The 16,240-nt window shown below is 43.3% G+C and overlaps 2 protein-coding genes across 3 annotated transcripts in view; one reads left to right on the top strand and one right to left on the bottom strand.

Moving 5' to 3' along the window:
* Positions 1-16,240, top strand: part of LOC127512647 (integrin alpha-L-like) — a 343,148-nt gene that overhangs the window by 272,956 nt on the left and 53,952 nt on the right. The gene's annotated exons all lie outside the window — the stretch shown is intronic.
* LOC127512658 (segment polarity protein dishevelled homolog DVL-2-like) overlaps positions 1-16,240 on the bottom strand; it is a 73,369-nt gene that overhangs the window by 21,985 nt on the left and 35,144 nt on the right. For both annotated transcript variants that reach the window (XM_051893783.1, XM_051893785.1), the window contains exon 4: positions 15,951-16,060. In XM_051893783.1, coding sequence (XP_051749743.1) covers positions 15,951-16,060 — 110 coding nt within the window. The remainder of the gene's footprint in view (positions 1-15,950; positions 16,061-16,240) is intronic.

The raw sequence follows: 16,240 nt of genomic DNA, 5'->3' as shown, positions 1-16,240 counted from the left end.
ACATGTCATTTCCTGTTGCTCACAGGTGGCGCTATGACTGTAACTGAATATTGTCATGTAGATGTCTTCAGGCCAGGACTCTAATAAAACATGTGAAGTCTGGGGCAGATCGGACATTGTTTGCCCGAGTTACAACAACTTCTTGTTTCATGGCGAAACATCGAAATTTGTCAGGCCCCCACAGACACGCCCTTCAGGGAAACTCTAGATCTTTAGATTAGACTGACCAAATATGATGTTGATCTAATTAAAGCTCTAGGAGTTCATTAAAGTACAACGTGTGGAAATGGCAAAAACTGCACAAATTTTGCAGAGAAAAATTTTAAATATCTCACTTCCTGTTGGTTTTCAGATTTCATACCAGGAGACTTTTTTTGTAGGTATTGGGATGTTACATGTGTGTATTGAATTTCACACCTGTACGTGAAACGCAGCGTGAGGGGCACATCGTTGAAATTTTGTAGGTGGCACTATTGAGCCATTTTGCCATGCCTAATTCTGAGATCCATAACAGACGTAAATTTTCAGCACTTCTGGCGCGTGTGTAAAGTTTCATGAGTTTTCGAGCATGTTTAGGCCCCCAAAAAAGTGATTCATTTGGGAGAAGAAGAAGAATAATAATAAATGGAGCAATTCCAATAGGGTCCTCACACCATCGGTGCTCAGGCCCTAATAAGCCAGAGAATAAGTGAGGTTATTCACTCACCAAAAGCACTTGAGATGTCAGAGACGGCACATCCAACTTGCAAAACCTGGCAAAATTGTTCTGTGAAGACCAGCTAGCTGCAAAACGTATATCCTATATAGATGTGCCTTTAGCCCAGGCTCACAAAAAGGCAATAGAACTCGTCGAATGAGCTCTGATGTTGAAAGGGCATTCCTGTCTCTGGCTCGTGTAAGCCAAAGTGATAGCGTCCATTATCCAGTGAGAAAGCCTCTGCTTAGATAATGCTCATCCTTTAGTACAGCCACCATAGCACACAAAGAGCTGGTCAGAGTGACGAAAGCGGTCAATATAAATCCGCAAAGCCCTGCCTGGGCACACAGCGCTCTGAGCGTCGGCGTCACGTGAGGTAGACGGCTCAGAACACAAAAAGGGGAAAGAGATGACCTGTGCTTTAAATGGGGTGGGAAGAGACTTAGGCACGTAGCCCGGTGTAGCATCTGTGCAAAATCGGATCTGCCAGCCAACTTTAGAATCTTCAGAATGCTTTTAGCCTCCTGAACTGTGCGTGTAAATCACGAATCGGCTCCGGCAAGTCCGGGACCAATTGCTCCATTGGCACCTTTGTTACCTCATTGAAGAAAAACAGAAGATATTCTCACCAGCTCTAGGGACTTCAAAGAGTCACCCTGGTGGGGCTAAGGGCCATGTGGTCACAGACACCGGCCACAACCCCAATACACACACACATACAGACACTCACAAACACGCATGGAGATTGATGAATGTACATTTATCCTCCAAATATGACTGTGCCAAAGTGTACCCGTCATTGTATTTCAAGTTGCATGTATGTATCCCTAGTATATAAGCTTAGCTATGACTGTAGTTGTATTAGTTTTATTCTAAACGATAAAATTCAAGTATAAACTGTATCGCCCCTTTTACGTCTTTGCCATCTGACAAGTTTGGTCTCATTGTAAAGTTTTCGTTATGCCCTAATTGATGTAATATGAATGAATGTATATCACATTACTGTAAAATGCATTCTTCTATTTTTAATGGTACTTTGAAGAAAATGTACTCAGATCTGACACTTCATAAACCATGCAAATTAGGTCATAAATGGAGACAAAGAAAAAGTTTGCCCGCAAAAATCACACCCTCAACATTGGCTGTTCACCCAAGGAGGCGTTTTGGGCTTGTTTGTCTTTAAAAAGATGACCCTTTGTCTCTCGATTGTCTCTCAATTGTCCCTCACCATTTCACGCACGTCTCTCCCAGATGTCTCGGCAACCGTGCTTTATTTATTTGTCCTCTTCTTCGTGACGACCATCTTTTTGGCACAAGTTTTTCTTTTGTCAAGCCTTCTTCATCCGTCGCCCGAAGTCTTCACTCTTCATCGCCTAGGAGACGGACTCTTTCTTCTTTATTTTCCGGTTATCTTACTCTTAAGTTAAACCCTTGTTTGAAAATCCCGCCGAAGAACCCTTTCTCGGAAAAGGACCAATCGCTCCAGCCGTACGAACTGAAACTCCTGCAGAAACACGAAACAACCACAGCACCTGAACTTATGCAAGTATAGAACCATTCTTTTTTAAGCGTTTTAAGCTCGATGTGTAAGCTGAGTTTCCTTGCTGGCTCTCAAAGGTTTTAACTGTTCGTAATTTGCCATTTCTTTGAACACCTCTGTTTTCTTGACTTTACTTTCGTTTTCTATATACAGGTGCTGGTCATATAATTAGAATATCATCAAAAAGTTGATTTATTTCACTAATTCCATTCAAAAAGTGAAACTTGTATATTATATTCATTCATTACACACAGACTAATATATTTCAAATGTTTATTTCTTTTAATTTTGATGATTATAACTGACAACTAAGGAAAATCCCAAATTCAGTATCTCAGAAAATTAGAATATTACTTAAGACCAATACAAAGAAAGGATTTTTAGAAATCTTGGCCAACTGAAAAGTATGAACATGAAAAGTATGAGCATGTACAGCACTCAATACTTAGTTGGGGCTCCTTCTGCCTGAATTACTGCAGCAATGCGACGTGGCATGGAGTCGATCAGTCTGTGGCACTGCTCAGGTGTTATAAGAGCCCAGGTTGCTCTGATAGTGGCCTTCAGCTCTTCTGCATTGTTGGGTCTGGCATATTGCATCTTCCTCTTCACAATACCCCATAGATTTTCTGGCCAATTAAGAACAGGGATACCATGGTCCTTAAACCAGGTACTGGTAGCTTTGGCACTGTGTGCAGGTGCCAAGTCCTGTTGGAAAATGAAATCTGCATCTCCATAAAGTTGGTCAGCAGCAGTGAAGTGCTCTAAAACTTCCTGGTGTACGGCTGCGTTGACCTTGGACCTCAGAAAACACAGTGGACCAACACCAGCAGATGACATGGCACCCCAAACCATCACTGACTGTGGAAACTTTACACTGGACCTCAAGCAACGTGGATTGTGTGCCTCTCCTCTCTTCCTCCAGACTCTGGGACCCTGATTTCCAAAGGAAATGCAAAATTTACTTTCATCAGAGAACATAACTTTGGACCACTCAGCAGCAGTCCAGTCCTTTTTGTCTTTAGCCCAGGTGAGACACTTCTGACGCTGTCTGTTGTTCAAGAGTGGCTTGACACAAGGAATGCGACAGCTGAAACCCATGTCTTGCATACGTCTGTGCGTAGTGGTTCTTGAAGCACTGACTCCAGCTGCAGTCCACTCTTTGTGAATCTCCCCCACATTTTTGAATGGGTTTTGTTTCACAATCCTCTCCAGGGTGCGGTTATCCCTATTGCTTGTACACTTTTTTCTACCACATCTTTTCCTTCCCTTCGCCTCTCTATTAATGTGCTTGGACAAAGAGCTCTGTGATTGCTCCTGTCTGCCTCGCTGCTCAGATTGGTTTGCGTCTGTAACTCCGTATAGCTTTGTTTTGAATCTCTTACTTTTATTCATTGTTGCTTATTTTTTTTTATTTTATTTTTTTTATTACCTTATATGTAATATTGCCTACCACACTAATCTGACGTCGCTAGCTTGTAATCTTTGAACCTAAATCGCTGTTACAACGCATTTGCATTTGCAGCGCTAACTTGTTAACAGTCTCTCGCGCGCTCCTTTTTCAACGCATTCTTCAAACAGCTGTGGTAAGTCGGATCAGTCTACAAACACGGTGAGTCATGTCATCCTCTCCCAGCATTGTTACCTGTTCCATTTGCCACATGTTCACCATAGCTCTCTCTGTCAGCGAAGAGGGATTTACATGTCATAAATGTAGGGAAATAGTCAGGCTGACAGAGAGAATCTCAGAATTAGAGACACGCATCCAAACTTTAATCGAGGATAGTAAGAATGCAAGGGCTTCAGATACTGTTTTGGATGCGACTAGCTTAGTGAACTCTGTACATTGTTCGGTTCCGGCTGTAGAGCCCGTGCAGCAGGGCACTTGGGTAACGGTGAGGCGGCCTAGCCGCGGAAAACACCACTCTTCCGTTCCAATAAGAACATCAAACAGATTCTCCCCACTCAGTGATACACCCACTGAGAATCCTGTTGAAAGTGCCCTAGTTATTGGCGATTCTATTACACGGAACGTGAAAATAGAGACACCAGCCACCATAGTCACATGTTTGCCGGGAGCCAGAGCACCTGACATCAAAGCAAATTTAAAAGTGCTGGCTAATGCTAATCGTAAATACTCTAAGATTATTATTCACGTCGGCACTAATGATGTTCGACATCGCCAGTCGGAGATCACTAAAATTAACATTAAAGTGTGAACTCGCAAGTACAATGTCAGGAGAAGTAATTTGCTCTGGCCCCCTTCCTAATTAGCAGATTATCATCACTCAATGGCTGGCTGTCTAAGTGGTGTCCGCAAAATAATATAGGTTTCATAGACAATTGGAAAAGTTTTTGGGGCAGACCTGACCTGTTGAAAAGAGATGGTATTCATGGTACTTCTCTCTAGTAATATGGCACATAGTCTTAGAACTGAAACATGACAAACTGGGGCCCAAGTCAGGAAGCAGACAGACTGGCTAAACCGACCGTCTGCTAGCTGCCTCACGTTACAGAAGTCAGAAAATTCAGATAACTCCCAACACATAGAAACTCTTACACCTAGATATTTTCAAATAGAGACTGTGTCTGTACCCAGAATTAGTAAAAACAAAAAACTTCCAAACCCATTTAATGGTAAAAATTTAATTGATGTTCAACAAATAAAAAATAAGAGATAATAATGCTAAACAAATGATAAAACTCGGGTTGTTAAATATTAGATCTCTTTCTTCAAAATCACTTATTGTTAATGATAATATCAAAGATAATAATCTAGATGTGCTGTGTTTGACAGAAACTTGGCTAAAACCGGACGATTACATTACTTTAAATGAGTCTAGTCCTCAAGGTTATGATTATCGACACAATGCCCGTCAGAAAGGCAAAGGGGGAGGTGTTGCTGTAATCTATAGTAGTATTTACAGTATTAGTTAAAAGTCTTTCAAATATAATTCCTTCGAAGTGATGGTACTTTACGTAACATTATGTAGGTTGACATTTGTGCTGGCTACTGTATACAGGCCACCAGGACACCATACAGACTTTATCAAAGAATTTGCTGATTTTCTGTCGGAGTTAGTATTGGCTGCAGATAAAGTCCTTGTTGTTGGTGATTTTAATATCCATGTAGATAATAAAAAAGACACATTAGGATTGGCATTTGCAGATATTCTAAACTCTATTGGTGTTAGACAACATGTGTCAGGACCCACTCATTGTTGTAATCATACTTTAGATCTAATATTGTCACATGGAATCGATATTGATGCTGTTGAAATTCTGCAGCAGAGTGACGACATCTCAGATCATTATCTAGTCTCGTGTATACTACATTTAGTCAAGGCGGCTAAACTGCCTCCATGCCATAAATATGGTAGAACCATCACTTCTACCACTAAAGATCACTTTATAAATAATCTGATCAGTTTCATCGCCTTAGCATACCAGAAAGCTTAGAAGACCTCGATGTTGTAACGCCTGATGTACTCGTTACATCAGAAGAAGAATGGCATCTACGCTAATATTAGTCTTTCTGGTTATCCCGAGGTTCACCGTAGTCAACCGGATCCGGGCCGTATCCAGGTGAGACCAAGGACCTGCGCCTTGACACGACCACAATGCAGCCCTGAAGTATCAGCAGAGATTGAGTCAACTAGATCATCCACTGTGAGGGCCTCATCGCCACGACAGCCACGACACAGTTCCTCAACAACCGTCCATACCGCCGTGATGAATACGATCCTCAATTGGATGGAACTGGAATAAATACTTTGAATGTTGCGATCCTGTCGGACTTATGATAGCTACCTGAATCGTAACAAAGCACTGTTGGCCAGAGGAGAACTGGCCCCCCGACTAAACCTGGTTTCTCCCAAGGTTTTTTTTCTCCATTTAAACACCTATTTGCCACTTGTCTGCCACCTGATGGAGTTTGGGTTCCTTGCCGCTGTCGCCTTTGGCTTGCTTAGTTGGGGACACTTGACATTTGACTTGACATTTGATATTCAACAGTGCTTTGATCTGCCTGCATTGACACTATTCTTTTAAGAGCTGCTGTGCAGCCAAATAATGTACCAGTTATCAATGTAAAGCTGCTTTGACACAATCTACATTGTAAAAAGCGCTATATAAATAAAGGTGACTTGACTTGACTTGAACAGCCAGCCTCTTTTGCAATGACCTTTTGTGTCTTGCCCTCCTTGTGCAAGGTGTCAATGGTCGTCTTTTGGACAACTGTCAAGTCAGCAGTCTTCCCCATGATTGTGTAGCCTACAGAACTAGACTGAGAGACCATTTAAAGGCCTTTGCAGGTGTTTTGAGTTAATTAGCTGATTAGAGTGTGGCACCAGGTGTCTTCAATATTGAACCTTTTCACAATATTCTAATTTTCTGAGATACTGAATTTGGGATTTTCCTTAGTTGTCAGTTATAATCATCAAAATTAAAAGAAATAAACATTTGAAATATATCAGTCTGTGTGTAATGAATGAATATAATATACAAGTTTCACTTTTTGAATGGAATTAGTGAAATAAATCAACTTTTTGATGATATTCTAATTATATGACCAGCACCTGTATGTGTATTATTTATGTATATTTAGCCGTATAGCCTCTGTATCCGTAGTTTCATATATTAAATACATTATATTCATGCTCGATTGTTTCTGCTGCTAATTCAGAAAACCAAGTCACTTCTACGTTTCAATTCTGCAACACTGCTTTACGCTTTAATGCTACAATAGGAAGTTATTCTCGTGGCCAAAGAATAACATTTCTTTTATAGTCTATGAGAAAACCCATAGTTTGCTGGACAAACTAGGATAGTTTTTCTAAACAACTATTAAACTAGAACTAATCATATATGTAATTAATTATAATCCATTTGAATTAATTCACAATATATGTGCATAATTCCCTCTTTGGTCGATCTATATTATAGTTAATCATAACGCGTTATGATTTATTATATATATTTCACCCATGATTTGAGCTAATTGATTAAATACCTGTAATTCGCTACACCGGTCTCGGTCGGAGAGTGACACTACAGATACCCGGTCCGAAGCGAATACAATCACCATCCACAGAGAATGCCAAGATCCACCGAATGAAAATTTCCTATGCGCTTAGCCAAAGCAAGGGCAAAAAGCAGAGCTGTTTTCAGAGAGAGCTCCCTCATAGCAATGGATGCCAATGGCTCGAACAGGGGTAAAGAGAGAGTTTTCAGTACCAGTGCTAAGTCCCACGGCAACACCGAAGGTGGGCATGGTGGATGTACTCTCCTCGCCCCTCTGAAAAATCTGACCAATAGCGAGTGCCTCCCGATCGATTGCCCGTCAACCGGGGAACGAAATGAGGCAATTGTGGCCACATAAACTTTTAGCATGGACGGTAGGCTCCCATTATCCAACCTGTGCTGTAGGTCGGTATTACCAGGTCGGTATCATATTCACGGCACCAGTTCACAAACACTCCTCATTTAAAACATATAAACGCACATTAGAAGGTGAACGGAACCCAGTGAGGGAGTTTAGAGTGACTCGGGGTGAACATGCTCTTTTGCATATTCACACGGAGCCCTAGGGACTACAGATGACACAGAAGCATATCTGTATGACTGATAAGCACATCTCGTGAATGGGCTAAAATCAGCCAAGAGACACGAACCTGCAGGTCCACGCAATGGATACAGTCCGGCCCAGGCTGGCGATGCATTGCTCGTGCATGTCCAGCGGGTCGATGGGGCCCACGCAGATTCTGCAGAAAGTAGCCATTCAGTAGCCAGTTTCTTATGTTGCGTCTTTGATGATGGAAGCAGCGTGAAGGAGAAGATTCTGACGCAACTGTCATTCCACCATATTATATACTGTCTGTAAGCCTGTCAGTATTTTCATAAGATTTGCATACTTTGCAACAATTCGCCAGTTAATTTAACTGGCATTATTCTATAAGAAGTCAGGAATTTCTGAGAAGGGGAGGAGTTTCCCCAGCGTAGCTGACGCAATGTAGAAGTGACCACTCTCAAAAGGGATCCCTGAATTAAAAATCAGCTTTTTCTGTGATTTTTTTTTTTTTTAGCATCTTCTTAGTCTTCTTATTGCTGAACCCACTGCCTACAAAAAATTTTACAAAGGATGTGTGGGATCAGGTACAAAAGAAGGGTACAAAAGTATTTTAAAAACTTTAGAAACATTAGATATGCCTTGGAAAACTGTGAAGGCCATCATCAACAAGTGGAGACAATGGCATTACAAAGAAAAGGGCACCTGTCAAAAAAAAAGACAAAAAGGAGGCTCCCAGTGACAATAATATCCTGTATTCTTCATATTGTCTGGGCTATGAAACAGGGTGGCTAGACACAAGTTATTACTCACAAAAAAGAAAGAGAAAAAAAAAAAAAAAAGAAGAAGAAAAAAAACCTAAATTGGACCAAAACCATGTGAATATATATTTTATGGTCTGATAAAACCGAATTGAACTTTTGGGCAATAAATTTAAAAGGTCTTGTGGCAAGGGGGGCATGGTTTAACATTCATTGCAGAAGGGGAGTGATGTGAGGAGACACAACTGGTAAGGGAAAAGCCTCTGGTTAGTGAGATCTAACAGGTGTTTTCATTTTGCAGTGAGAAGAGAGACAGGATAGGTGATTTTTCAAATTATAATTTTGACTGTGATCACAAGGGAAACATTTGACGTAGCCATGCATGCACACTTACTCATCTCGTCTCATTCTAGCATTTAATGCTGAGGAGGGCTGTAGCTTACAAGCCTTCGAAGGACTGGACTTTAAGGACACAGCCTCACTAGGATGCAGCCTTTACCTAATAAAATCCTGCTGTGCCTGTCTTTTGGGGAGAGACATTGCAGGTGCTTTTTGTTAGCACTTGTTCCTGGCCTTGGTCTATTCCCATGGCTCTCGGCCCTGCCCTGCTTGCCACAAAATCAAGACTGCTCATCACCCAAACAACATCATAACCACAATGAAGCACAGTGGTGCAAGCATCATGCTGCTATAGGGCTGCTTCTCTTCAGCTGGGACTGGGGCAATAGTCAAGATAGAAGCAATCATGAATACCAAATACCAACCATTTTGGCACAAAACCTGCAGGCCTCCATTAAACATTCAGATGAGAAATTTTTATTTTTCAGCACAATAATTGTTATGGACAGAAGGGTCGGAGACAACGGAATACAGGTAAGTGATGTTTATTAAACAGACAGCAGTGGCAGACCGTGATGCAAGTGAGTAAATGGCAGGGCCGAGGACCCGACGTTGTGGTGGTCGTCCTCTCCCACGTGGAGCAGGTCGGCCCGGATGAGAGGTGTGGAAAGCGTCGAGTAGAGTGGGATCAAGGATGTCGTTTCTGGGTACCCACGAGCGCTCCTCAGGACCGTAGCCTTCCCAGTCCACTAGGTACTCCAGTAGACCACCACGGCGCAGGGAGTCCAAAATCTCGTTGACCTGATAGGCGGCTCCATCCTCCAGAATAAGAGGAAGGGGGGGTTCAGCTGCTGCGCCAGGCTCTGTGGAAATGGAAACAGAAGGGTGGTGAGGCTTGAGAAGTGAGACATGGAAGGTATCTTGTATTGTGCAGGTAACCTGAGCTGATAAGTGACCGGGTTGATCTGCTTCGAGATGGTGAAGGGACCAATGAATCTGGGACTGAGCTTCTTGCAGGGCAGACGCATTCTGATGTCCCGGGTTGACAGCCAGACCTTCTGTCCTGGTTGATAGACTGGTGTGTGGGAACGTTTCAGGTCAGCTGTCATCCTGCGTTTGCGCAAGGCTTGTTGTAGCTGATGGTGGGCTGAGTCCCAGACCCTCTCGCTCTCTCGGAACCAGTAGTCGACAGCTGGTACATCTGACGGTTCCCCTGACCAGGGGAAGAGTGGGGGTTGGTAACCGAGCACGCACTGGAAGGGAGTGAGTCCAGTGGTGGGTTGATGCAGGGAGTTCTGTGCGTACTCGGCCCAACCCAGAAACTGGTTCCAAGAGTCCTGGTGGCCATGGCAGAAGGTACGGAGGAATCGGCCTATCTCCTGGATCTTCCTCTCCGTCTGCCCGTTCGACTGAGGATGGTAACCTGAGGAGAGGCTTACGGTCACACCTAGGAGAGCGAAGAATGCCTTCCACACCCTGGATATGAACTGGGGTCCACGGTCTGATACAATGTCCTCTGGAATTCCGTAATATATGAAGATGTGGTTGAACATGAGTTCTGTAGTCTCCATTGCAGTGGGCAGAGCCTTTAAGGGTATTAGTCGGCAGGATTTAGAGAATCTGTCGATAACCACCAGGATACAGGTACAGTTGTTGGAGGCAGGTAGATCCGTGATCAAGTCCACTCCTAAGTGTGACCATGGTCTGTTAGGAACGGGCAGAGGATGGAGTTTGCCGGAGGGAAGATGGCGAGTGCTTTTCGAGATGGCGCATTCCTGGCATTCCTGCACATACCTTCTCACATCCCTAGCCATGTTTGGCCACCAGAATCGCTCCTTCAGCAGCGAGAGGGTTTCATTGGCCCCTGGGTGGTTGAGATTGTAGGTGCTGCGGAGGTCCAACTTGGTGAATACAATGGCACCGCGGAGGTGTTCCAGAGCCGCTGGGACGAGGGGAAGTGGATAGCTGAACAGTTATTTTGTTGAGAGCCCGGTAGTCTATACAAGGCCGCAAGCCTCCGTCCTTTTTGGCCACGAAGAAGAAGCTCGAAGCAGCAGGGGAAGTTGACGGACGGATGTAGCCTTGTTGTAGAGCCTCTTCTATATACTCCTCCATGGCCTTCTCCTCAGGGATTGATAACGGATATATCTTCCCACGGGGCACTGACTCACCCGGAAGCAGATCAATGGCACAGTCCCATGGCCGGTGTGGAGGCAGCTTGGAGGCTCTCTTCGGGCAGAAGACATCGCTGAAGGGGGCGTAACAAGGAGGAATATCCACCGAACGTTTCTCTACTGGACTTTCGATGGAGGTAGTTTAGACGGGGAGCTTCTCAAGACGAGGAGAAGAGTGTTGTGGTAGAAGAGGAAAACAGTTCGGGAACCAGTTGTCGCCCCACTTCAGGATTTCCAACCATGGGTGCCCTAAAATCACATCAGCGGTGGAATCCTACAGAACCAGCAGATGTTGATGTTCGATGTGTAGAACCCCAACTTGGAGCTTGACGGGACCAGCACACAGATGGATTTGTTTGCGGCTGAGAGGTTTGCCATTATTAAGTGGATCTGGTAGATGGCCGGCGAAGAAGTAGTCTTGAGCTTGAGCTGACGACAGAGGGCGCCAGAGATGAAGTTCCCGGATGACCCGGAGTCGAGGAGGGCATTGACTGGAATGGAAACATCGACTGCAGTAAGCATTACAATGGTAGTGAGAGACTTCATCTTATTGATGGGAGGAAGGATGGCACTCACCATGGGACGAGGAGGACGAGTGGGGCATGCAGAAATGACATGCCCATTGGCACCACAGTATAGGCACAACCCCCAGGTCAGCCGCCTCTGCCATTCAGCGAAAGTCAGCCGATTATTTTTCAGTTGCATAGGTTCATTGGCTGGTTCTGGAGGGCTGATGGAGTCTGGCCGGCGGAGAGATGATGTGAATAGCGACTGGCCTTGGTGTTCTTCTAAACACGACTGCATAGGAGTGGCAAACCGAATGGAGAGTTAGATGAAACGTTCTAGCCCGATGGAATCCTCATATGCAGTGAGATGCAACCGCACTCGTGGATCCAGGCCCTGACGGTAGGTAGTCAACAACGACTGCTCGTTCCATCCACTAGCAGCTGCAAGAGTCCTAAACCTCAGAGCGTATTCGTTAACAGACATGGCACCTTGCTTCAAGTGGTAAAGTTGCTCACCAGTAGATGAATTCCCGGTGGGTCTACCGAAGACTTCCTTGAAGTGGGTCACGAAACTGGTGAAAGATCGGGTAACTGGACTATTCTGTGACCAAATAGTTTCAGCCCATTGAAGTGCTCTGCCATTCAGTTGGGAAATAATGAAGGCTACCTTGGCGCGATCATCAGGGTACAAGTGCGGTTGCATCTCCAGGACCAGCAAACATTGCAGGAGGAAACCATTGCAATCCTCCGCCGAGCCAGAGATGGCCGCTGGTTTGGCCATGGGACTGGCGTAAACAGGTGGAGAAGGAGTGACGGTGGTGTTGGCGGAAGTGATCGCTGGTGGAGATGCAGGTGGATTGGAGGTGAGTGCTCGGCGTAAAACGTCCACGAGCTCCTGAAATGGATCCATTGCACTCATGCTGTCGTCCTAAGTGTTGGTCCGGTCTTCTGTTACGGACAGAAGGGTCGGAGACAACGGAATACAGGTAAGTGATGTTTATTGAACAGACAGCAGTGGCAGACAGTGATGCAGGTGAGTAAATGGCAGATGTGACGTTAGAATGTAATATATGGGAAGACTGATACTGTCCTTTGTCTTGCAGAAGTGAAGATCATGGCTGGTAGCTAACTGGAGTGTTGGAAGGAGGAGAGACGAAGATCGGCGAAGCACACTGAGACGAGACCACAGAAGGGAACAGGAAACACGCTGGAATGGAGACGGTGAGTATCGAGGGAGTCCTTGAGGTAAGCATAGAAAGAGTCCTAATGCAAACGAGACCGGACGAAGACTGAGGTGAGTGTGAGCCCTTTTGTATCTGTGGTGATTGGGGTGATGATTGATGACAGGTGCGCATGTTCAGAACTCTGGTGAGGGAGTGCACTGTGATTGGGTGATGATGGAGCCTGGTGGGTCTGTGACAATAATAACCTCAAACACAAATCTAAGTTAACAAAGGAACGGCTTTAGAAGAAAAAATGTTTTGGAATGGACCAGTGAGAGCCAACATCTAACACCAAATGAAAAAAAACAAAAAATCCTGTGGAATGGCGAATTGTCGTGAAGTATGCAAATCTCATGCAAATACTGACAGGCTTACGGACAGTATATAATATAGTGAAGTGACAATTGCGTCAGAATCTTCTCCTTCATGCTGCTTCCATCATCAAAGATGCAACATAAGAAACAATCTCTCTTCACAGCATTCAATGGCTACTTTATGCAGGGCTGAAGCCAGAGTGGGGCCAAAGGGGTGTAGGAACAAGGCGTAGCCAGAGGCCCAACCAGGGTGATGCATGACCAAGGTGGAGCTGAAGGGATGACTGACCACGGTGTATCTGAGGGAGCCTTTCACGCACAGGGAATCCCTCTGGGGACAGTGATGTTGCGGAAAGTCATGACGACAGATGCGTCCTTAACAGGCTGGGTGCCACACCCAGGAGGGCAGAACGGTGAACGGTTTGTGGCCTTGCAGACTATGTTCAGCGCTCATAAATTATTTAGAGCTTATGACCATTTTGAAAGCTCTGAATTATTTTCTGTCTCACCTGCGGGGACATCATGTGCTAGTATGCTGTGACAATACCACAGCAGTGGCATATATCTATTGCCAGGGTGGTGTGCACGCGACGAAACTTCACGCTCTAGCTCACAAGCTTTTGGTGTGGAGCAGGCAATTTTTCCGTCGTTACTCGCAACTCATGTTCCAGGCATTCTGAACAGAGGCGCGGACCTTCTATCAAGGGGGAACCCACTCCACAGAGATTCAGGTGCAATTGGATGCTTCTGCAGAGGTCAGGTATGGATGCCCTTCCCATAGGTGGGTCTCTCCACTCGATGTTCCAGAGAACCAGGGTTACGACAGTAACCTATTGTTACTAGACAGACCCATTGATAACTTTCTTCCCATTCAGCCTTGTATTTGGAGAGCCTCATCTTGCATTTCAAGGCCAGACGTGACCTCGACAATAAAAAAAAAAGCGTGAGTTTACTGTGTGTGATCTTGAGACTGTCGCTTTGGAAACAAAGACGCTAAAACTAAATCATGTGGGCGCATGCGCGTTAAACATACGGAGCGCAGTAGAATAGGAGCGTGATAATTCTGACTAAAATACACATTTGGCTAAAATATTTTTTATTTAGAAATTAAGTTTGTTTAACTTTCAAAATGTAACACGTAATCATAATGAACTGTTTGTCACAGTGCAGAGAGGGAGCGAAAGTGCAATATCGCACATGTCTCAGGCTGCAGGGTCTTATGGCTTTGTCTATCCAGGTTTTGCCCCTGGGACTCCTGAGAATAAGAGCATTCATGAAATGGGTTTTGTCACTACATTTCAGCCCATTATGCGATCTTCGCCGCTCTGTGTGTCGCGTGACTGCACGGCAGCTCTGCGCTACTAGATGAGCGTGGACTTTTACGCACAGGGAATCCCTCTGGGGACGGTGATGTTGCGGAAAGTCATGACGACGGAATTTCGACTACACAACTTTGCAGATCGTTTACATTCACAGACAGCTACATTACACATTGCATGAAAGGTAATATTCAAAAAAGCATAATAGGGCACTAACATTTTGTGCTTTTGTTTTTGTTTATCATAATTTTTAATTTAGTCGTTTTAATTTCTGCTTTAAAATAGTAAGCAATCAGTTGTTTTTAGGTTTAGAATGTAATGTTTGTATTTTAACCCTTTTTTGCTTTAATGTACAGCATAGTTAATTTTTAATTAAAAAAACATTTTTAACGTATAATAATTTTTTTATTTTTTTTATCCGACTAATCAATTAATCGAAAAAATAATCAACAGATTAATTGATTATCAAAATAAATTAGTAGTTGCAGCCCTCGTAATATCATAGTATGCCAGTCTGAACATTCCCATTGTAGAAAGATTACTGTATGTAACTGGTTAAAATTTGCAATCCATAACAACTGTGGTTTATTTGTCACACTGGAAATAGAAGTTCAAATTGTGTGAAATATGTTGTAAAATACAGTATATCAACCACATAGGATTTTTTATATCATACATAAATGCAATATATTAATATATGCAATGAATACGTCTGCATATCATGTAAATAATTCAATTAAAAATTTATTCACATGACAGTCCTAGTATAATTAAAGATATAAAGAATATATTTATTACACGGCTCTACAATACATCACTAAATCTCGATAACAACTGCCGATCCACATATCAGACTGCTCATCCAGGTAACTGAAACTTTCATGTCACTTGTATTACACAGCAGACTCACTCTCTTGTTACATACAAATGCAACTGGTGCCATCTTGCATCTTAAATATTGATTGTATTGAAATTTAATTTTCCCTTTCCACAAAATTATTTACTTGGTCAAGTCAAGTCACCTTTATTTATATAGAGCTTTTTACAACACAGATTGTTTCAAAACAGCTTTACAGTGATAGCAGGAACATAATGTTGGCTGTATAGCAGCTCTAGAAGAAAGTGTCATTGTCCAGCTTAAGTAAATTCAGTATTGATTAATTTCATGTGAGTGGACATGTAATAATAACCAGAATGACTTTATATTATCCCTTACTTGTCCTTGGCTAAAAGCAACTTGCTAGGAAATGTTTTTCTTTGCAAAAGCTTTGAGTTTATTACAATTGAGCTAATAAAATACAGCTCAAATAAATATTTTATCTCCAATTATTTACATGTGGCAAGCAGCCTTACAATAAGTGGGATAATGTACAACCAGACTGCTTTTATTGCAAAAAAAAAAAAAAAAAACCCTGATCAACCTGTTGGGGTTTATTTTGACATATTTACCGGCTGGTTGTGCATTATCCTTTACCTAATATGCAAATATTAAAACACATAAAGAGTGTTCTGACCGTGCTGCTCTAAACTCTCTCTGCGCCTGGGTCTTTCTCTCCTAAACGACATGACCGACTCTGTTTCAGTTGCTTCATCCAGAGTCTCCACACTGCTGGCCACATTAGGACTGACAGAAAGAAATAGAAAAACAAAGGATGAGGAAGAGTGATTAGAAGTACTGCTTCAAATGATCTGAAGGCACATAATAATAATATCCCACATCCAAAACATCAAAATTTCCCTAAAATACTCCTTGCCCACATGGTGTACTTAATATATATACTGGTTCAGCATATTATGTTAGCAA

Source organism: Ctenopharyngodon idella, chromosome 5, assembly GCF_019924925.1.
Source record: "Ctenopharyngodon idella isolate HZGC_01 chromosome 5, HZGC01, whole genome shotgun sequence".
Lineage (NCBI taxonomy): Eukaryota > Metazoa > Chordata > Actinopteri > Cypriniformes > Xenocyprididae > Ctenopharyngodon > Ctenopharyngodon idella.
Note: the sequence above shows the minus strand (reverse complement) of the source record. Positions and strands in the feature narration are given on the sequence as shown.